Consider the following 23,153-nt stretch of genomic DNA (forward strand, 5'->3'; position numbering starts at 1 on the left):
AAAGTAATATATGGCACGTAAAAGGAATAGATGGGAAAAAAATTAACCTAGTAATCAATAATAAGCGATCATTCTAGGAGAGCCTTTCTGGAAAGGTGAAACATATCCTCATCAATGAATTCTGGTACAGTTCAGTTAACACATGACCAGGATGGTGTCGCTCATGTATGAAAAGCAGGTCAGAACTTGGTGAACTTTTGTGACTTCTGATCTAAAACAAAAGAGCATGGGAAGACATAGTACAATATGCCTTTATTTCCTGTAAGGATAGAATAAAAGGTCAGCAAGGCAACAGTCCAACAGAAGTATCCACTGATCATGCACAGATGGTTTGCACAAAGCACAATACTAAACAAGTGAGTTATCACGACAGAAGAAATTATTTATAGGGCCAACAGGGAGGACGGACCACTACTATTAATTTTCCTCCACTTCTGCTGGAATACTTTCGCAACGTGTTTGTGTCTGTCGATTTGGAACCCTGCTCAGGTAGAAACCCAACCAAATAGTGGCGCTATTTGGCAATAGCTGGATGAAAAGGAAACATTTTCATGCCTTATTCTGCAATTTAGATAGCAGAATGTCCCTAGGGGCATGCACCCAAATTGGCTCTAAGTCCGACTTTCTGCATGTCCTCCCTTGGGTCACTTAATACAATAAGGGCTCATAGCATGTTTGCCCCAGTTTAGCCACACGAGAATGATGAAGTGTTCGCATCTATTTTGTTACCCCAAGATACACAGTGAACCTTTATGAGCAACCGCGGACTTGAGAGAGCAAAAAAGAAATTAACCAGAAAATGAGTCCAACAACACCTGAAAGCTTTCCATTGATTTTTCAATACTACACGTGCCACGGTTTAGCCATCCAAGAATGACCCAAAAATTTTCACATTCATTTAATTAAACCAAGATTTCGAGTTATCTTTTAGGAGCCACCACGGATTCCAAAGAGAGAGAGAGAGAGAGAGAGAGAGAGAGGTAATGTTTTCATCAAAAGAAGAAAAAAAATCCCAGAAAATGAGTCCCAGACCCACCCAAAAAGTTACGTATCCATCATTCAAAGAGTGGACAGACCAGAAAATGTGTCCAAGATACATATCCATCATTCAAAGAGTGGACGGAACGATCATGACAATAGACTAGCTGGAAGCGATCAGATAGGAAAAACATACCACCCACATTCAAAACTTATTTGCTTCTTAAATTACCAACAAAAAGGTGAATGAGACATAATATAATCCATTAATTTATATGCATTTAGCCACAATAACATGGCTCCAAATCGAGGATCCCATTGTCCAAACCTTACAAGAAGATCCAACAAGCAAACTTGCCATCTATAAAGATTACCCAGGAAAGAGTATTGCACAGTGCACTACTATACACCATCAGGGTAATGTAACCACGCTTTGGTCACCGTGGTTACGTTCCAACCCTTCATTCAATATAAAACTTTGATGTTACACGTGAGTGTGACGTCCCACAGGGTTGCACCATCTCATACGAAAGAGAGACATTCATTAACCGATGGTTTTCTTCAGAACGAGTCATCAGAAATGATACCTTTATGGCATCACCATGACTCACACGGGGAGATGGATGTAAGAGGAATACCTGCATAGTGAGACCCACATTCATAACAAAACAATTGATGATCAAAAAACCACATAGACATCTTTATAGCAGTCTTATAATCAGTAAATAACCAGTAAGTAGAGAAGGCAAGGGCCAATAATAGCAGTTTAAGAATAGTGATGGAAATTTTTAAATTTTCTAATGTAAGGGACCAAACTCGTAATCGTAGTTTGATTTTGTAGAAGTAGTAGTACAGACCTGTTGGCCCCAATGTGTACCATCCTCTTCGCTTGGAGCCGTGTTCAACTCAATCTCATTCTTCGCCGGGTTGGCCGGACTTCCCTGAGGACCATACCAAAAAAGACAAAAGATAGCGGATATTGTCGAGGCAAAGGCACAGAAGCGACAGAGAATCTAAGACAACTATATAAGGAAGGGAAAAAATCAGGATTAATGTTGTTAGGTTTGGTTCAGAGCATGCTTTGGTTTCGTCATGGAAGAAAAGACCTTGATCGTTTTTATCATGGAAGTACTAAAAAGTTTTAGAAAATTGAAAAAAAAATGAGCCAAATAATTACGCGAAGAGACCAAAAACACGATCATCATCATCATCATCAAAGCCTTTTCCCAACTGGGGTAGGCTACACGAATCCTGGTCTGCTGTTGTGCTTTTATCAAGGACTCAGTGAGGCCACGAGTCCCTATATCTTTTTTCATAACTTTCAACCATGTCCTTTTGGTCCCATCCCTTGCCCTATTTGAGCCAGACCAGAAACACCCAAGAGACAAAAAGCCAAATCTTCCAAAGTATGTATATGTTCAATTCTTTGGTGAGGAGGTTGAAGCCCTAGTTTTTCGACTGCTTTGGTAAAAAAAGAGGGAATATGAAATTGATCAGGAGAACTTCATATCTCATGGACGTAGTCCTAACTTGTGAAATATGAAGATAGTTCCTAGACTTGTGAAAAAAATTTAAATGTCTATTATCCCTATCCATCTTACATTTTTCCCTCACTTGTCCGCTACTAAAGAAAAATAAAAAAGAAAAGAGAAAAATTGAGCAGTTAGGTTCCGTTCTTATTTTATTTATTTTTTAAATCTCAGGACTACCTGAATGGTTTATGCAGTAATTCCACGTAGCATCCTGATATTTGCCCTTTTATACATGACAGGAATGGTTACCAGAAAATGAACATCAAACCACCCAGCAAATCCACAAAGCCTGCTCCTCTCTATGGTGATGGATGATGTGAATTCTGCTTGAACATTACGAATATCATCTACAGTGGCAGTCAGACAATCGATTTCTTTGATGACAGCTGGAGTGCCTATGACTTGGTCGGGATGGAGATTATTCCACAATGACGTCTGCATGAAGAACAAGCCATGTTCAAAAGAGGCATTTTATTTGATATAATATATATATATTGACACACACACACACACACATGCATCCACACATGCACATATATACAGACACAATTTATAAATATATACGCACATATATATGTATATATATATATATATAGGGAAATGATTTCATGAAATGGTAGTATAGTAATATTGTATAGTAATACAATGAAACAATCTTCAGAAACCATGTTCATGCCATTTGTTTGACTTGAGTTTTTAAATATATGCTATTTTCATTCTAATGAACAATAATAAAAAAACAAAATTTGAAAACACACCCTAGAAAATATTTTTTTAGCCCAATTAACATAAGCCGCCCATTTTGTTATCATGCTTAGATCTAGGCCTTAGAAGGATTTTTCTCTTTTTAAAATTTTATATAGCTTTGTTATCATTAGATGAACAATGTTCAAAGAGAAAAAAAATGGTTTTGAGTTTGTAAAGCCTCATATTTTGAAATTCACCAAATGGATGGTCTAGATTCATTGTTGGTGGGAACTCATTTTACCCATATCTAAGATGAAAATTGAAATTGATTTTTTGAAAATTGACTATTCGAATGAAGAGAGGATACGTGAAATTTTTAGGTCATAGAAATGCTACAAACATGGTTATCTAAAAAAGTGGTTTCATTATATTACCATACGACCATTACATGAAATCAATCTCCAGGGGCATGAGGAGGCTCTTTTTGCCCAAGCAATTACATTCTTGGAGTCCCTTCAACAACAATTAAGTGGTTCCAGCTTGTGTCAACTAGTTTCAGGCCTCCCAATAAGGCCTTTGTCTAGACCAAAGTAGTGTTAGCTGTACCAATTGGACCTGGATATAACAGTAATAAGACGAGCCGACCTATTTCTAAATAGGCCCCTGATACACGCTGGTCCTAGATTTCTTAGGGAGCAGCATCAAACTTGCATTTGATGATAATGGGATCAGGTAGAAACCAATGGTTTGATCTTGAGAGAATCATCAGTCAGGCGTCTAGAATGCAATGTTTCAAAAAATGTTCGGCAGCCCCTAGGCAAACAGCCTGGCACCCAGCACCCAACACCTAGGCAGGCGCCCTATACTACAAATTCTATAGATATACAATATATATACATATATTTGTGTCACTTTTGAAATTTATTGCATTTGAAAATATTGTAACATACTTTTTCACAAGGTTTAAAAAAACGGATCGGTGATTCGAATCGGTCACACCCATACCCGTGTCGGATTGGGGAATCGATATTGTAACATACTTTTTCACAAGGTTTAAAAAAACGGATCGGTGATTCGAATCGGTCACACCCATACCCGTGTCAGATTGGGGAATCGGTTGATCGGATCGAAGAATCATCCGAATCGGCAATTTTTGTCCCAAAATGTTTTCAAAAAATCACTATAAATCTCTAAAACTAGTGTTCTTTTAGTTTCTCAAAGAAGTTAAGAGTGGTACTTATATACTTAAATTACTTTGTAAAAATAGGTGAATACTGAGACGTTTTCCGGTCTGGATGTCTATATTATTATTATTATTAATATAATATTACATCAAAATAATTTAAAACTATTAGAAAACACTTCCATATTATAAAATTAAAAAAATAAATTTCTCATATAAAGTGGAATTAGTATCACATCAAAGTATCAAACATTATTAATTCACTTTACTCATCCAAAATTATATAATTAACTGCAATATTATATACTCAAATTGAAATTGTTGGTTTATATTTTTTAATTATTTTACTATGCAAATAAGAATAAATCTAAAATGTCTTATAATATCATCTAATTTAAAAAAAAAAATTTATTTACAACTATAAGAAAAATAATACATTACATAACTTATAATGTAAATCAAAGAATAAATAAAATATAAGATTTAATTATCTATGTATAATTATTAATTATAATTTTATAATAAATGTAATTAAAAAATTATTAGAAAAAGCTTCCATATTATATGAGTAAAAACAAAAAAAAAACCCCAACATTAAAAGAAATTCAAAAAAATATTTTTACCTTAAAAAATGAAAAATTAAGATATCAAAATTTTAAAAAAAATTGCCTCTCGGCAACACGCACAGCAGCTGCAAAAAAAATACATATATGGTAACAAAACCTACCATATTGTCTCCATATTTAGTCATTTAATTAATTTAAGTTGTGACAAATTTAATTACATCCACAACATCTGCAAAAAATAATAATAATAATATGGTAACAAAACCTACCATATAGTTTTCATATTAGTCATTTAATTAATTTTAATATGGTAACAAAACTTACCATATAGTTTTTATATTAGTCATTTAATTAGTTTATGTGCATATGGTGACAAATTCAATTAGCATACCATATGCTATGCTAACAAATTTAATTAGCCTAATATTAGCCAACAAATTTAATTGTATCACTTAATTAATTTGCGTTGCTTGCCTTAAAGCCTAAGGCATTCGTTGCATTGTAAGTAATTTCATTAACCTACCATTCGTTGCATTGTAATTAATTCTCTCTCTTTGCTCCCCGCATGAAGTAATTGTCCCACATCGTTGATTTTTGTAAGCATAAAGCTCTTTAAAAGAAGTAAGGCAGATGTTATGAATAGCTCGTACTTGACTGGCAATGCCCAGCCTGGGGGCATTCATTGCATTGTGGGGCCTGCAATACAAATCCGAAACGGCTCAACCAATTCCCGATCCAGATTGCCTGATTCCAGATCGGTGCACTGAGTTTTAAACAGTGTTTTTTCATATACAAACATATGACAGTGTTTTAAACTACGGGATACGGCAGAAAGCGATGGGGGAACGATGCGGTCCGGATGCGAGTGCATCGCGGCAATGCAGTCAATAAATATAGAAAAATTCTAAAATATTTAAAAACATAGGGTAATCCATAGAAAAGAAATATGCAGGTGATATATGTGACCGTAGGTATTCATTAATTCCAAAAGTATTAGCTGCCGGAGATTTTGTATCCACTATCCCCTGATAGAAATTAAAAACTTGAAACTAGCTTCATAAAACATTCAACAATCAACAACCATAAGCACAAATCTACAACCACAAACTTTGAAGTTAAAAAATACTACAAACAAAAGTCCATAAAGATTAAAGAGTTATAAAGTCAAGCTCTAGAAGAGTCAATACAATCATCATCATTTATCAAGTCATGTTGAAGCAAGTGTCGATTTCTTCACAGCCCTTAAAATCCTCGATTTGTCGTCACAAGTTCGCCTAAACTTCCCCAAATCAACACCCAATTTCCGCCCAAACTTTCTCAGCAACCAAGTATCAACAAATGCACAAATTGAAGAACTTCAACGAAAAAAATTTCCGCCCAAATTTTTCTTTTGATCCAATTGATCACAAAACATCCACAATTATGGCTGAAAATTGTTGTTTGGGGGGTTTAATAGCCCCCTCAAACCCTTTCCCCCAAATTTCGAAAGTCAAAAAGGCCATTTTATCCATCCTTGAGGGGTACCGTTTTGAAAAAAATTGTAAAACATTATGAGACCTGATGTATGCACTATATGGCTCTGATGCAGAGAGTTGCGCCGCATATGCAGACGCAACTCTCTAAACCGCATATGCAGTCAATTTTGACACGGTGCCTAGCGCAAATTGCCTGATGCGGCCGCATACGCGACAATGCGGCTGCATTTTAAAACACTGATATGACATATCGCATGTTGAGAATAAACTTATTCAAAATTTAAAAATTCAAACCATACAAAATTTAAAACTCTAATAGAATATGTATTAGTAAAAGCCTCCAACTTTTCATATTCCATAATAAGTGAAAAAGTTTAGGAAGCTTCTTCAAACAACCAAAAATTCTATTGATTCTCAAAAATAGGTATAGCTACGTGATTGAAGGTTTATGGAATTGTTCTTTTAACTTAGAGGGCTGAAAATACCGCTCATAACCTATTTAAACCTTTTTGAAGGGTCAAAATTATCCCTTTAAATCTTTTAAAAATAAAATAAAAAAACACCCACGTCCTTGGGCCCCCGCCTAGGGCCCAGGTACATCAACCCAGAACGGGCCGCCTAGGCCTAGAAGTGCCGTCCATAGGGCCTTCGGTGCCTAGGCACGTGGCGGACAGTTCTTTGAAACATTGCTAGAATGTCTTCCCAATTTCACAAAGACACCATGGTTGATATGATTCCAACCTGGACCCCATCTATTCGAGATTCTTGGCTCTCAAAATATCCATCCATTGCTCTCCAACCAGATGCTCAAATCGTAGCTAGAATGGAGGTGCACCAACATGAACGTACCAAGGATAGGTGCAGGGGTGAAAAGTATGCAGTGAAAAGTTGAACTGTTTGGGGCATAACCATGCCATACTTAAATCAGGGTTATTCTGCTTCAGTCGGGGGGTGGTAGAGAGGGGAGACAGAAAAAACAGCCAGAGGAGGCAGTGTCCATATTATCTTATCTCTACCAATTCATGGGATATAGTGTGTTTTTAAAAAGATCCGGCAAAGCCACTAGGTCTGGTATTTCAAGGTCATGTTCCTACTGAACCTGGGGACCCAGATCCTCTGATCTCCTATAACTTCATAAGAGTAAGCCCCAGTGACATCGGTCATGGCAAGAGACTATAAAAACCTGGAAAGAGCAATTCCAAATTAGACTCCCAGACCGAAAGATCCTTCCACAGTCTGATCAGGATCCTAGTTTTAGCCTTGAACAAAATCTAACTAGTAAAATAGACCAGAGGCACGAGTATTGGCTGATCCCTTGGGTAACCATACATGTGTTGGAGCACTTGCTGCCACAGTTAGATTCTTGGTTAGCAAAGTGCCACCACCATTTACCAAGTAGTAGTGTGTAAAACCTTTACCTAGGCCCCTAGACCTTTTCAGACTAAAATATGGTCGCCAGAATCTTCCACCACAAATGACAATTCTGCTTCAGAATCTTGATTCGGTGATTTGATCAACAAATCGTCATGGTAACCGATTCCTTAAAGTTAAAAATCTCGATTCCACCTTTACAGAATCTCGATCTGGTTTTTTTGGAACTCAGATTCCATAGCATCAAATACCTAGTTCATATGTGCAAAAAACTGTGATGCGATCGACATGGAATCTCATTTTTAAGAATATTGATCTGAGTTATGTGGAATCCATATTCGATAAATCTCATTTTCGAAGTATACATTTCAAAAATAAAATCTCATTTCCAATTATATATACGTCAATATTTGTATGTCTCGTAAACACAAACATGACTTCCCCTACCAAAGAAGTGAAATAATTTGTTATTTAAAATCTACTATTAAGATTAATATATGATTGGTGTATAAAAGCTCTATGGGTGTCAAAAAAATCTACTTCACATCATTCCTAAATTCTGAAAACCCAAAACAATTATCATGTTTTTAAAACTTTATTATTAATAAATCAAGTATTTTTACTTTATTTATACAATCTAGAACTCAATGACGTCAAATCTAGTTTTAAGGGCATGCGACCTTGACTCGAATACCTATGGGGGAACTGTGACTCAGGCCACTCAATACAGCGATTTCAATACTAGGAGACTGTCGAGGACCTCAAATCCAATACCAGGGAGCCTTGGCTAAGCGTATTCAATACATCAATTCCAATAGTAAGGATTCTTGGATATGGATACTTCAGAGCCTATGATGATTTCCGATGCGGTTCCAGCTTGTGGGGTGAGATTCCTAGAATGCAGTAATCACGAGTCCTACTTTATGCAATGTATTGAACTACAGATGAAGCTTCCTACCATAGGAATTTTCTAGCCACTCGTGATTATGTGCTTCCGGTTACTAGTATCAAAATCCAGTAAAACACATTATCAAAATCCCCGATATACATAAAGAAAGAAAGAAAGAAAGATGGCCAATATAAGCCAATACCCACTTTCCAAAATTAACAATACACAACATCAATTCATCATAGCCAAGTGAAACAAAGAAAACGAAAAAAAAGTCCAACTCCATACTCCCAAAATTACATCAGATGTGATCATGACTCGGATTGGTAATTGAGTTTCATCATCACTACCAACAAGGACTTGCCGCCACCACCACCAAAGCCACCTTCTGATGATGATGATTCCATGCCATTATCATCAGAGTGAAAGCCAAAAGTCTTCTTTCACAACAAAATCAACCCACAAAAAGTATCGGGTTAATTACTTTTCAACTTTGCAAGAAATCAAAAACTTCGAGCAAATTTTTAATCTTCAAAAAAACTCAAAAATTTAGGGGAGTTTTTCTCTCTCAAATGTAAGGAAAGTAGGTTTTGGGGGCTTACAAGCCCCCCCTAAACCCTTCCTCCCCTCTTCGAGGGGGGAGAATGACATTTGTTTGCCCTTGGTGGAGGGCATATTTCCCCCCTTTCACCAAAGGGCACTGGGAGCCTAGGCAAGCACCCACGTACAAAACGCCTAGGCACCCTACCTAGGCCCTTAAACAGGCAGGAAAGGCCTTCAGCCACCTAGGCAGCCAGGCGGCCGAATTTTTTAACACTGTTTTTGACCAACTCCAATGCGGTTTTAGGCCTAACATCAACCCCTATGAGTTTAGTTGTCACCAGAGCTATCTTAAGGCCTATGAAACTTCAAAACACCAAGGAACAACCATAAGTTGCCAACCTGCTAAGAGTTGGATGTGCAGAAGACTAAGGTGTCATTCGCACAGTGCAGGTGGAGGACAGATGGCCTCTGCCTAGAGGATCTGAAAACTTGGAGTAGACTGTGATCAAACAGTCTTGTGATAGTTTTACTAAAAACCTCTACCCTGAAAACAATAGGTGACAGAGGTCTCCTTGACAAAAACCTTTTGAGGAGGGCAAGAATCCCAGGGGGCAGTCACTAACAAGAACAGAAAGACTATGGAACCCCTGATCCAGGACCTAAATTTACTTCCAAACCCAGTCAGTGTAACAACTGGTCAAGAACAGCCCAGTCGATATCATCTTTCACCTTTTAGGACCGGATCAGGGACTTTTGAATGGCAGCTGGCATGACAAACTCATGGGCAATCAGAGCTCTAAACAAGCTTTGCCGAACTTGGAAAGAGGCACCTTGGATTGGGAGATTCAGGATTTAACACAGGGGAAGCCAGAGCTTTCGTACAGAATTTTGTATGAACTATTGAGAAGGCTTATTGGCTTGAAATCTTTCAGCTACTTTGCTCCCTCCAGCTTAGGCACCAGAGCAATGAAGGTTGACTTCATCCCCATACGAATGATCCCTCCATGATAAAACTCCGAGTAGAAAGGAAGGATATCTAGTGTCATTGGGGCTATTGGGAAACGGTCTGGGCCTGAGAACTCATCTTGGCCAAGTTTTGCCACTTCCCTACGAATCTCACATTCATTATAAGGGCTTGTTCACCACTTGGCCCTCCCCCTATAAAAAGAATGAATTAAATATAGAAATCCTAGATCTAGCCTGGTAGTGAGTAGAGAAGAGATTCTCAAAATATGGGGTTACAACCCTATCGATCCAATTAGGCTCATCATATATCATATTGCCCATTTTGATCTGAAGGATGGTGGTCGCAGTGAGCTTCAGCAAGAGTCACAGATTTTATAGAAGAAGGTTATATATTTGTCACCCTCTTTCAGCCATTTGACCCTAGATCTTTGGCGACCGAAGATCTTTTCATGTTTCAGTATATTTTGGTGATCCATTTTGGCCTCTATGCTCCTATTCCTTTCTAGAGGGATACAGTCTCTAGATTCTTCTGTGAGGTCTAGACTCTTGTCTCTTGTAGGGCCTCCTTCCTTCCCAGGAAGTTACCAAAATTTTGCCACTCCAGTGTTTTAATTTTCCCTTTAAATTAAAAATATAAAAATAAAAAGCGATTGGGGGCTCCAAAAATGCTCGCAATGTATCCATTCAACAATTGAGGGGATTTGGAGCCCCAAATGAATATTTATCTGAAGGAGAATGTTTTGGAGGCATTATGGAGACTTCATGGATCCCTCCTCCAATCAAAAGCGGTGGACTTGTATGAGACCACATACATAGTGCGGACCCACAGGATTGCATAGCACGATTGATTATATATTTTTAACTGTATGCGTGTGTGGTTGTGTGAGCATGCATGCATGTGTGTGCGGGAGGCAGCCAAACATGTATTTGCATATTTGACTTATCCTGAGTCAGCCTGACGTAAGGGCAAGAATAGCTACAGCAACAAAATATCCTTAGGAATAGATGATGAGTCACAGCAGGATGGACGAGTCACACTACTAGTATAAAATACCATAATCAAAGCACATATGAGGCCCTTCCACCCTTGAATTTATCAGAGGAGGTGCAGCATCACTTCCATTACTACAGCTTAAACAATATAAAAAGCGCCCTGTGCTTTGTCCTGAATTCCACCATAGGATCCTATTTCATAGGTCATGGCATTTCAAGCCATAGTTGCTAGGAATTGTACGCGACATGGGAATGGAAATTGGAATTGATACTGGTACTAATATGCTAGGAGCCCAGGACAATGCGCACAGAACGCATCATATACATAACCAGTAATATGACGCTATTAAACCGCATGCATCTCATCTAATATCAATCATCAATTTAGTCCATTTAGTCCATTTTCTTGATAGGACTATACAGTCATTATATCCATTAAAATAGATTAGGGTTGGTACAGGATTTATATACAAAAGCAGATGCTTTATTGTCATCAACTGGCCTGAAAAAAATGTCTCATCACTAGGTTTTTGTATCCCCTTAAAAGAATAACCAACAATAATCAGTTGGTCACACCATTTATAGAAAACTGAAACATGTTATTGCCGGTAATAAATCAAAACCACCATTAAGGTGGTCAGGTCACAGAGAACCCACTTGTTTCCCTTCTTTCACATTCAACCCACAAACCAAATGCCAAAAAGACAGCAACTTAGCCTGAGATGGAACCACAAGTCACTTGTCACTCTAGGCCTGGCACCGTGTCCTTGTTATTATTTTTTTTTTTAATGATTGAATTCAATAAATGTTTGCAGTTCTTTAATGGTATCTAGAACGACATGTAATGCAGGTGACTCATGAAGCCATAATGTAAGCACATCCAAGTGAAAAGGCAAACATGTCTAGATGCTCGCTTAACTTTAAACTTCAACATGTCCCATCCTCGATATGCAGTTTTTCATCTCTACTAGATGAAAGCAGTAACCAAGATGACGCCGTAAATGATTTCCCTGCTTTACCTTTATCCTTTGCACTTCAATAATACAAGTTTTCCAGAATATAAGATATATCCAGATCTTGCAACAACCTCTCGTAATCCATATGATAACATGTAGAAAAGACTTAGTCACTTAACAAAGCTTCATTTCGGTTATCAATCAATAACATTGTGGTAATAAAAAAAGAAAATGGACAAGAAGTCAGTCAAGAAAGAATGCAATCACGAGAAAGAAATCACAACTACTATGCATATCCATAGGCCTTTTCCTTACGAAAGTAAATGTGCAATGCATTCTAAAAGGTGTAAAAACTTTAAGCATAGGGAGAAACTTTATGCTTCACAGGACTATAAACACAAACAGCATAAAATATCCCTCTTTTCATCATGGTGTAATAACACGTAGAAATAAACATTTTAGAAATAATAATGATTCAGATGTAGTGACTGTTAAAATTTTGTACTAACTTGCAGATAGTATTTATTTTGCTCTTTGCGGAAAGGCTTTGTTAAAACACTCATGTCGACCCCATAATAGGCATCTGTATCAGTTACAAAATTGAACCAATCAGACATTGCAGAATCATAATCACTCTGCTTCTGCTCCACCAAACCTGATCTGATAGGTGCTACCCACATGCGTGCATGACTTGGATACCTGACACAGCCAGGATATCCAATGATGACAATATAGGAATTAAAAGGAGCATTCTTATGAACTAGACATATATAAGAACAAAAATTCTTCAATAGATCTCTACTGAAATATATCTCAATCATAATAATCCATGATGCATGGTCAACAGTAAAGAAATCACAAACATGGGCAAAAATGGTAAGAAGTTTCACATTAAAATACTTAGCCTGGAAAAAAATCGGTCTATCCAAATGTGATATATCTAAAAACACATTATGTTAGCCTACCCCATCATAATTAATTCCAATTGCCATTCAGTGTAATCTGTCCCCAGCATGCACACATAACACCCACACTTATTGTTCATAAAGGACAAGGTTTGCCCATTCACTGATAAATTTACCTATGAAATTCGAGGTCACAACACTAAAGACTTGAACTCAATTTACCTGCATGTCGGATTAACTATTCAATGCTATTTAGACTGACACGCAAGCACTAAGTTCTGAAATCCAGAATGTACTAAATACCATTATAAATTATAAATTACTTGCACTCCCTCCCCCTCATGCCCATCCTAGTGCCCCCCATCCCAATGCCCCACAGGGTGGCAGCCTTTCTTACCCTTTCATATCTCCCTTAAGCAACTTGCCAAGCCCACTCATCACTTTCTCAGAAATCATTAATCTGACTGCCACAGATCCTCTCCTCTTCTCTCTCTCCCTCTCCTTACCACTCACGATCTTGAAGAACCACCCTATCCATCACCAATCCACCCCATGTTCCCATCTAACGTAATTCCACTCCAAACCTCACCCACCCAATCCGCCCAGCACCCTCCAAAATGATCCCACCCTGTACATTATTTCTCCTGAACCCCCAATGTTCGCCACCTGCACACCTTATCTCAGCCAATCCCCCACCTCCCACCACCACCCATTTCTCATAGTTAATGAAAGACTTCTCTCCTCCTTCACTGAGCCAAATAACCATGTCAAAAGAAGTAGGAGGAGGTCCATAGTAGAATCTTGATGTGGACAGTGTAGAGATAGAATGCATCAACCTGGACACACAGTGGGGTTTCTAAATGATGGGCCCCCAATGGACTTGAACCAGGGAAAAAGCAAACCAATTCCGAGAAAACCCACACCACAGGTAAAACCAGAAGGAATGAGAACTCATAAACTTCTCTAGAAATATCAATAATGACAAAGGGTCACCCCTGCCAACCATGTCCCCCTAAACCCTAACAACCAACTCCCGAGATGTCCATTAGTAACCGAGCCTCCTCTTCCTCGAACTCTATAACCATAAAAGTGCTAGTTTGGAACACCAGAGGCCAGAGACTCACGTAAAACCAAAGCAGACCTAAACTTTTCATAAACCTCTCTTCAAATATCAATTGCTCCAAAGGGTTTCCCCCACCCAGCCCTGTCCATCTCAACCATAAAAACCAACTCCTCAGATGCCCATTAGGTACTGAGCCTCCACGTCCTCCAACTCTATAACCATGAGAGTCCTAGTTTGGAACATCAGAGGCCAAGGACTCACATAAAACGGAAGCAGACCTAAACTATTTCATTGACCACTCCCTAAAGATCCCAGCCATACTCGAAACTAAGACCTCCGACTCCACACTGCTCTTAGTTTGAAAGTGTGGAGGAGAAGGCCTTGCCAATGGGAAAGCTTGGAGGCTCAAGGGCCCTTAGGTGGCATTTGGGGCATCTACAATCCTTCCAGCCACTTGCTCTTAGGCTAGCATCCACTCTTTCTCAATGTCTAAAAGCCTGTTTAGAAACTCATATAATTTCAAATGGAACTCACTGCAATGTATGAGCCCCATAGACCTTAGTTGAGGGATTCTTTTAGGAAAAAACTAGACAATATTGCCGCCTATCCTCCCAACCTTAGGTCAATGGGGGAGGCTATAATGTTACCAGGTGGTCCTACAAAACCAATACAAATGGGAGAATCACAGCAAGCATGGCAAGTTTCTCAAACTTCATTTTCAAAAATCACCTCATAGACATGCCTGTCAGTGGCTCCTTTACACCTTGTTCAATCATATAGGTCACAAGGATTGTTGAATTACGTAGGTTCCCTAATGGCTTTTTCCTGGAGACCCACTCCTTCACCATAGCCATACCCACATCATCATCATCATTTTAGCCTTTTCCCAATTAATTGGGGTCAGCAACATGAATCTTGGTTTTTCATTCTACTCGATTAAAGGCCTTATCCTTAATGAGGCCATAAGTCCCCATATCCTCTCTGACTACTTCTAACCACGTCCTTTTGGGTCTACCCCTTGTCCCTCTCAATCCTTCCACTTGAACTAACTCACACCTCCTAACAGGTGTTGTACTTGATCGGCACCACATATGGTCAGCCCACCTAAGTCTACTCTCTATCATTTTATCGCCTATTGGTGTCACACCTAATTCTCTCCAATAGATTCATTTCGAATATAGCCATACCCACATCCAACCACAAATCTATCCTTCTTGATATACCCTATCAAGCCACTCAGACCTAAAAACTTTTCACGTCCAGTTATGCTGGCTCAAATAACCATATTTTGAAAGCATGGAACACCACTGGTGGTCCTCTTTCACAAAGCATGGCTAGAGGGAATTCAAACTTCAAAAAAAACTGGAGTTACTAAAATAGTTGTTAAACACTAGATCTGCAACCTAACAGGAAACTTCAACTTCACCAAGGAATCCTTCCTAACTGAAATTGATAACCTCAACCACTTGGAAGAATCCAAAAGCTCTCTCAGCCAAAACAAAATGGAAGGCAGAAGATCAAATCCAAATGCTTCATTGTTTAAAAAAATTAAGAAACCTTCTAGCATCCCAGTCTAGAATTAAATAGCTGAAAGCATGGGATAGGAACATAGACTTTTTCCATAGAATCACTAATTGTAGGCACAAAGCCAATTCAAGGTGGGTAATACCACCTGCCAAGAACCCACTAAAATTTTCAATACCATTGTCTCCTTTTTCCGAAACATTTTCCCCACTAGCACCATATCCCAACCAACATATGGTCAACCTATGCTTCCTCAGGGTCCCATGGTAACAGGCCTTATGACTTGAACAACCCTTCACAAAAGATGAAGTCATGCATGCCATCACCAACCTGGATCTGTATAAAGCTCTTATGCCGGATGGCTTTTCGCTTGCAGTATTCAACAAACTTTGAGATATCTTGGCACCTGATGTGCTTGCTTTCTTTAACAAGATTCACCTGAGAGTGAAGTGTACAAGGTTATGAATGCTTCTTTCATTGCCCTAATTCCAAAAATCAAAGGTGTAGAAGAAAACCAAGGACTTCTGACCCATTAGTATGCTCAATTCTTCATAAAAACTAGTAACCTAGACCATAGGAAGTCCTTGACCATGTCATCTCCCCAAACCTATCTTCATACAAACTAGTAACCTAGACCATAGGAAGTCCTTGACCATGTCATCTCCCCAAACCAATCTGACCTCGTCAACAACAGGCGAATCCTAGATGGAGCCCTCATTGTGCATGAGATGATCCACTCTTGGCATCATGGAAAGCCCTAGACTTATCCTAAAACCAGATTGGGAGAAAGCCCACTATAATGTGGATTGACCTTTCTAGATGAAGGAAGTACTTAGGAAGATGGGATTTGGTGCAAAGTGGAACATGCACATAAAAGGATGTATATCTCTTCAACCTCCTGTCTTGATCTCATAAGTGGCACTCCTCGCAGTTGTTTGTCGACCCTCTAGAGGCCCTCGGCAAGGAGACCCTCTCACGCTCTTCCTTTTTGTCATCATGGGAGAAGTATCCAATAGATTCATATCCAAGTTATTCCAAAGACAAGTCCAAACTGGCTTCAGACCCTCAAGAAATGGCCATGAAATATGCCATCAACAATACGCACACAAGACCTTGAAGAAGTTGATTTCCCATGTCTATTTCTCGGATGCTTTGAAGTGGCCATTGAAATGAAAGTAACATGTCCAAATTCAAAATAATGATGGGGATGTTGATCAGCTTATAATCCCTTGAAGAATATTTTGTGTGACTTGATTGTGGAACTAATAAGCTCCCATTGAAATATCTGCGTCTTCTTGCCTTGGGAAACCTCAAAAATGCCTATGGGACCCAATCATCGAAAATTTTTAAAGACAACTTGCAGCTTCAAGAGGCAAATATCTTTCGTTAGGGGAAAGATCACCCTCATAAAGGACACCCTACCAAAAATATCCATTTTCCTTTTGTCCCTCGTCCACATGCCGGCCAATGTATCTACCAACTTGGAACGCCTCATGCAACTATATCGTGGGTAGGATCCAGTACAACCAGGAAATACACTTAGTCACCAGGAAGCAAGTGGCTCATATAAAATAGAGGGCAGCTTGGGTATATGAAAAGTCAAACATCACCCTCTTGGGCAAATGGTGGTCGATATTCTCAACCCAAACCAATCAACTTTGGCTCACTGTCAAATGTCATAGATATGGCACACAGCCCCCATGTTGGTTTCCTAAGGGAATTGTCACCCCAATTTCTCTGTAACCTGGAAGAGCTTCCTTGAAAGTCAAGGTGATTTCTTGGAAAGTGTCATATTCAAAATTCATGATGGGAACAAGTTGCATTTTTTATCACACACTTGGATTGCCAACCAATCCCTCCGGGCCTGCTAGCCAAGTCTGTCCAAAGTCACAGCAAAGCAAAGAATAGTGGCACATTTCTATGAGAATACTAGTGATGACCCCTTTGGAAACCTAGTTTCAAAAGATTGCACAACAACCAAGAAACTAAGGACCTCCTAAACCTCTTGTAAGCCCTGTAGTCCTTTCCAGGATTTGGACAGGACAAAGTCATCTAAACCCCTGCCCAATCAGCCATTTTCTCAGTCTCCTCTTTCTACCTCACTTTCCAAGATACAACAAAACCCCACATTTTCCACAACAAAGTTTGACTTGAACCATCCCCCCAAGTGTACAAGACCTTAACAAGTTAGCGATCTCTAATAAATTAACAATGGACCCGCTCGCAAAGAAAGGGACTCTCTCCCAAACAGATGCACGCTTTGCAAGCAAGCCTATAGGAAACCCACAAACACCTCTTCATCCCAATGGTCATGGGTCATGACTAATTCAACCTACCAATTTCTTCTCCCATGTACTCCACCCTAGACACCCCATGGACAGCCTCCGTCCTTGCTACCACCTAATCAATTTGGGATGAAAAAGATAGAATAATATTCAAAGTGGAAAGAACGAACCCTGCCCTCCATCACAGAGCATATAAAAGAACAACCATCTTTTGGGCCAATATTCACTATATAAAAATCACAGTATATTGAGAGCACTTGACCTGCTGGATGCCAATCTTAAACGTACTACTTAAGGGTGTTTTTTATCCCCTTGCTTGGTCAAATGGATGCCAATCTTAAACCAACTACTTGAGGGTATTTATTATCCCCTTGCTTTTATTTAAGGAAAAAGTTTATATAAGGTTGCAACCTTAAAATGTAGATTTACAAATGCACCTCAAAAATCCATTGGAAAAGGTTGTTTTAATGTTAAAAAGCCCTCTAATTGATCATCTCGACATTGACATGTATGAATATGAAAAAAGAAAGATTTTGAGTCCCAAAAATTGTTCATTTTGCAACAGCTTATCTAGACTATCCGTTTTCCAGATTTTCATATGTTTATAGATCTACTTGATTTTAACTATTTTTGGAGTTTAAAATTTTATAATTAGATATGAAAATAGATTTTGAGAAAATCCTAAGAATTTTTTACACCAAAATTACATGTTATGATAAAATTTGGAGGTGCACCTTAATTGGATTGTTTAAGGTTGCAACCTTATAGAAACCACACCTTTATTTAACACCTGTATACACTTCACTTTTTCAAAAAAAAATATATAAAAATCACTCCACATTATTTTTTTTCCCCATACAAATGATATAGTACGATGTTTCTTATATTGTATTATGAAATGTTTATAACCTAAACATTAATAAAAAAAGACATAAAACATCTATGTAGAATTGGTACCAAATAGGCAGATTCTACAGGCTCCCAACTTAATTCAATTCTTAAAAAAAACTAATGTTGCATTTGGGAGCATCACACGCAAAGGATGCAAATGCATGTCATGTCGCACTCCATTTCACTACATAAAATAAGGATGGAAAGGAGTTCGGACGACTTTCCAAATAGAATATAAAACACTGCTTGTTGTGGCTTTTTACATGACTGTGCTAATGCAAACATGGTCAAGTGGGAGGTGGCAAAAGATAGAGCATTTACCACCAACATAATGTCATTGATTTGATGAAAAGAGGATTCTGATCCCCTCCAAAATGGAAAAATACATCTGTAGTTGTATGGTGCCATTCGACATCAGCACTATACAGAACTTGTGGCTTGCATAAATGTGAAATCAAATGAGTTTAGAAAAAAGCAGTCCACATTGCCTAGGCAGGTCCATCCTCACCCAGTCTGATGGAGTATTCCTAGGCAGCCTGCCACTAGGCAACTTTGAGTAACTCGAGCGAGTCCGAGTCATATTCAACAAGTCTTGACTCACTGATTTGTATGATATGATTTTTTTATAATAAGAAATGAAGTAGCAAGCCTTATAACATCGCCCCTCAATGGCAACCTTTATATGTAAAGTTCCTCATAAAATTGAAAATTTTTTATCAAGAGAATAGTAGAAAGCATTAGAAACAAAATAAATTATTTTGCTTTATCCCATCACTCATATTACCGCAATCATCTAACTAACTTTCTCTAAAGGTCAATGAAGTAAGCAGTAAAAAAATGATGTTTCGAACAAATCTGGGTGATCAATGACCAATAGCGGTTGTAGTCGCCACAATTTGAAGCATCGTCATAGACAACTAACAACAAATTTAGACACCATAAATTTCCATCTTCCCATCAAACAATCAATAAGTTGCACCATTAACCTACAAAAAAATGTCAACAACCCTAAAATAAATAATGTTAATAAGAACATTAACCGAAGAATATATTGAAGTTCAACTTGCCCATTAATCCACGCAGACATATCCATACAAAACAACGAATATCCACATTTGGTCCAGGCCTCTCTATATGCTTTGAATGAAAGCTTTTAAGTTTTACACATTCTTTCTTCAAGAGTATCTCCTAGGCTCATGAAACCCATGCCCGCAACCTATTATCAATACATTGACACTTCAAAATTCATCTTTCATTCACTAAGATGTCTAAAGAGGACAGCATGAATGAACATCTAATCTCCACAACTCGTAAAAAAATTGTAGTATCAGCTCTTACTCCACAAAGGAAAAAGAATTCCAGTTGTTTCATAGCCAAAAAGGTTCACAAGTTCCAACCAGCAGAGGCACAAGTTGTATCTGCCCAAACAACCTTCAAACCTAATGTCATTTGGAAATTGGGACTAAGGAGCAGAATAAAGTCCCTTAGCTCTTGAAAAGATGGTCCCATGTACATTTAAAAGTGATAAAGTATGAAAGCCAGAAATACAGAGCTCAGGTCGGCAGATTTAAATACTCTTTGCAAACCTAGACTTGAATACATTACCTAACAAAGGATAACGGTCATGGAAGCTGGCATTTCAATGGCTCCGAAGATACAATATAAAATAAGTTCTAAGCAATGAGAGAGAGCAATAACTGACTCATTGCTTGAATTGGGGACAGAGAGCCAATATATAGATGCGATAGTATTGAAGATAAAAATACCCTTATGAAGAAAAACTGAGTTTAAAATAATATGGGTTAATGATTTGTATAGAATACCTATATCCTTCACATCCCAAATGACATTTCAGCTAATTCCACACCAGATAATGTGAAATTTACCACTTTTAGTTAAGCAATAACTGAGAAAGTGACCTTCACATATATATATGTGGCTCATACGACTATGACCTACTAAAGCTGACTAAAAATGGTAAGCATGCTTTTTCTTTCCTATAATACCAAAACGATCTTATCCATACATGATATATCACATGATGCAGACAATTTTATAAAAGAAACATGGTAGATATTTGTTTTTATTGTTTTTTTGATACTAACGTGGTAGATATTTAAACATTTTTTTTTTTTAACAATTACTCTCTGATAGTAGAGAAAATAAATAAAGCAGCCAAGTAAACAACATACATTATTCCAGTTGATTTTAGCCAGCGGTCACGGGCACAAATCACCGAATCAAACATAGATTCGCGTAATAGAAAATAACCCATCCATTCTGAGATAATGATGTCAACTGCCCAAAAGAAAACCAAAATTATTAAACAACCTTGGATTTCTTGCATAATGGCACCATTGGCAAAGACAACCTCAAGGAAAGAAATCCATTAGTTGAACCTCAAACAATTAGCATAAATAGGATAGCTATGAAAAGAAAGATAAGTTTTGTATAGTAGTAATTCACCTTTCTCTGGCAAAGTTACATCCTCCATGGAACCCTCAATAACCTCAACAATGTCCTCGACATGATTTGCTTTTACAAGTGCACGAGCATGTTCAGACATTTTGGTTGCTTCAACAGCATACACCTTTTTTGCTCCAGCTTGTGCAGACCAGATTGCTAGTATTCCACTTCCGGTGCCTACATCCAAAACAATCTTTGCCAAATACAACTTATGAGATATAAAAACGTTTTAGATTACTAAATACAAGTTGAATTTATGGAAATGAAAAACATATAAGATAAGAAAGCTCTTCCCATAAATATAAATAAATAAAATGGTAAAATTGAGAGCCACTTTCCTAGAAATTAACCAAAATATATTTTAAGAGACAAGAGATGGAAAAACATTCATAGACAATAAAGATCATCATGTGGAGCCCACTTTTTGCTCTTATTGAAAATTGCCAAAACAACTTTACATATTTCAAAAACCACTGTTATAATTCTTGACCTCGAATCGTACTATGCACATAAAGTTCATCGTAACATTTGTTTTTCTCTACAATTCTTGGTTCCATCTCCTTCTACTTTGTCCGGCATTGCTCTAAAGCAAATCTTCTTTTCATTTATATGAGCTTTCTATTTACTGTTTAGGGAACTGTAATACAAACAAAAAGAAAAGAAGGAAAAAAAAAAACTGCAACACCTAGTCCAATCATCACCAAACCAAAATCTGCAAATGTTTAATTAGTAAGTCTTCACCCCACCTATTTTACCCACAAACACATCGATAACCACCTGTTCTATCCTATCCATTGATGGCATCACCTTTGAAAACAGAAGAAAAATTGATGAATATGGATTTCGCAAGTGTTGATTTTTGCAATATTTAGACATAGTTGACATCATCATTTAAACATCCACGTCCCAAGGCATTTCCCCACAAAACCTCTCGTATACCTCAAACTATGAATATTAACAACTACATGCATCAAACATTCAAGATACAAGCTGAGATATGAGCAACCTTCCTTCATTATACCAGAAAATGGGGAGAAAAGAAAAATCTTTAACCGATATTCTAATTTCTTTTAAAGATATGAAAGCATTGAGGAACCCAAAAAGAGGAAAACGCATTTAAGTATATGGACAAGATAGAAAAACACCCATAATCCCAATAAAAAATGTAAAACTCATTGAAAACATGAAATCACAGAGAGAACCAACAAGGAGAGAGAAATGCTGTTTCCAGCAGAACGCAATGGGATCGAGAGAGAAGGAGGAAGAGAGAGAAAGAAATTACCTTTCCTTCAAAGTGATCCCTGTTTCTGAAGATGGATTTGTAATAGGCGTCCATGCGAACACGATCAGAGAGCATTTCCTTCTGATGGTAGAGATAGGAGTAAGTGCAAAAGTAGTTGGCAAAGTCGACTCCCTTCTCGACGCCATAACTTGGAGCTCTGGGCCCTGACTCATGGTGAAAGGAGCCATTACAATTTTCGGAGCTCCCCATTAGGCACACACCAAGCTCAAGGTTTTGGTTTTCGGGAGAGAGAAAGATAGATAGAGAGAATGAGAGAACCTGGGGTCTACGATAAGGGTTTAGGTTTAGGGCTGACGAGAAAGTTTTAAGAGGATGTGTGGTTTTAGAGAGAGAGAAGAGAAGTAGTTTTGTTACGGGCCAAGGGTGAGGTGAAGCAGAGGGTGGATGGCGAGACTGAGGCGATGGGAAGAGGAAGAGAGGTTTACTAAAAGGGAAAAGTTTATATGCCTTACAGGCGTATACTATTCAAGGAAGGTGTACCTTATGTAGAAGAGAGTGTTTCGATAATGCAGAACCTTCCTAGTCATCTTGCTCAACCTTCCTAGTGATGTTGCTTTTAATATGTGCGGAAATGAAA

General features: G+C 38.1%; 1 protein-coding gene across 2 annotated transcripts; it reads right to left on the bottom strand.

The window, feature by feature from the left end:
- Positions 1-1,182: 1,182 nt before the first annotated feature.
- On the bottom strand, positions 1,183-22,780 carry PRMT10 (protein arginine methyltransferase 10). Of its 2 annotated transcripts, none has more exons than XR_002280534.2 (7): positions 22,556-22,780; positions 21,274-21,466; positions 21,000-21,105; positions 12,649-12,838; positions 2,688-2,945; positions 1,836-1,919; positions 1,183-1,616 (listed from the first exon to the last, which is right to left on the bottom strand). XR_002280534.2 is itself a non-coding variant. In XM_006841855.4 (7 exons), the coding sequence occupies exons 1-7, from the start codon at positions 22,763-22,765 to the stop codon at positions 1,440-1,442; spliced, it is 1,146 nt and encodes a 381-aa protein (XP_006841918.1). In that variant the 5' UTR covers positions 22,766-22,780; the 3' UTR covers positions 1,183-1,439. The 2 variants fall into 2 exon arrangements, 1 of the variants encoding a protein (XP_006841918.1); XM_006841855.4 differs by having other exon boundaries at positions 2,760-2,945.
- Positions 22,781-23,153: the final 373 nt, after the last annotated feature.

Source organism: Amborella trichopoda, chromosome 5, assembly GCF_054954075.1.
Source record: "Amborella trichopoda isolate Santa Cruz 75 chromosome 5, AtrichopodaSantaCruz75HAP2 v2.0, whole genome shotgun sequence".
Lineage (NCBI taxonomy): Eukaryota > Viridiplantae > Streptophyta > Magnoliopsida > Amborellales > Amborellaceae > Amborella > Amborella trichopoda.

Coding starts and splice junctions, on each gene's coding strand:
- PRMT10 (XM_006841855.4), bottom strand. CDS start 22,765: ATGGGGAGCTCCGAAAATTGTAATGGCTCCTTTCACCATGAGTCAGGG. Junction 21,467..22,555: donor GGGATCACTTTGAAGGAAAG/GTAATTTCTTTC, acceptor TATTTGGCAAAG/ATTGTTTTGGATGTAGGCAC. Junction 2,946..12,648: donor AAAATAAATACTATCTGCAA/GTTAGTACAAAA, acceptor TTCTTCATGCAG/ACGTCATTGTGGAATAATCT.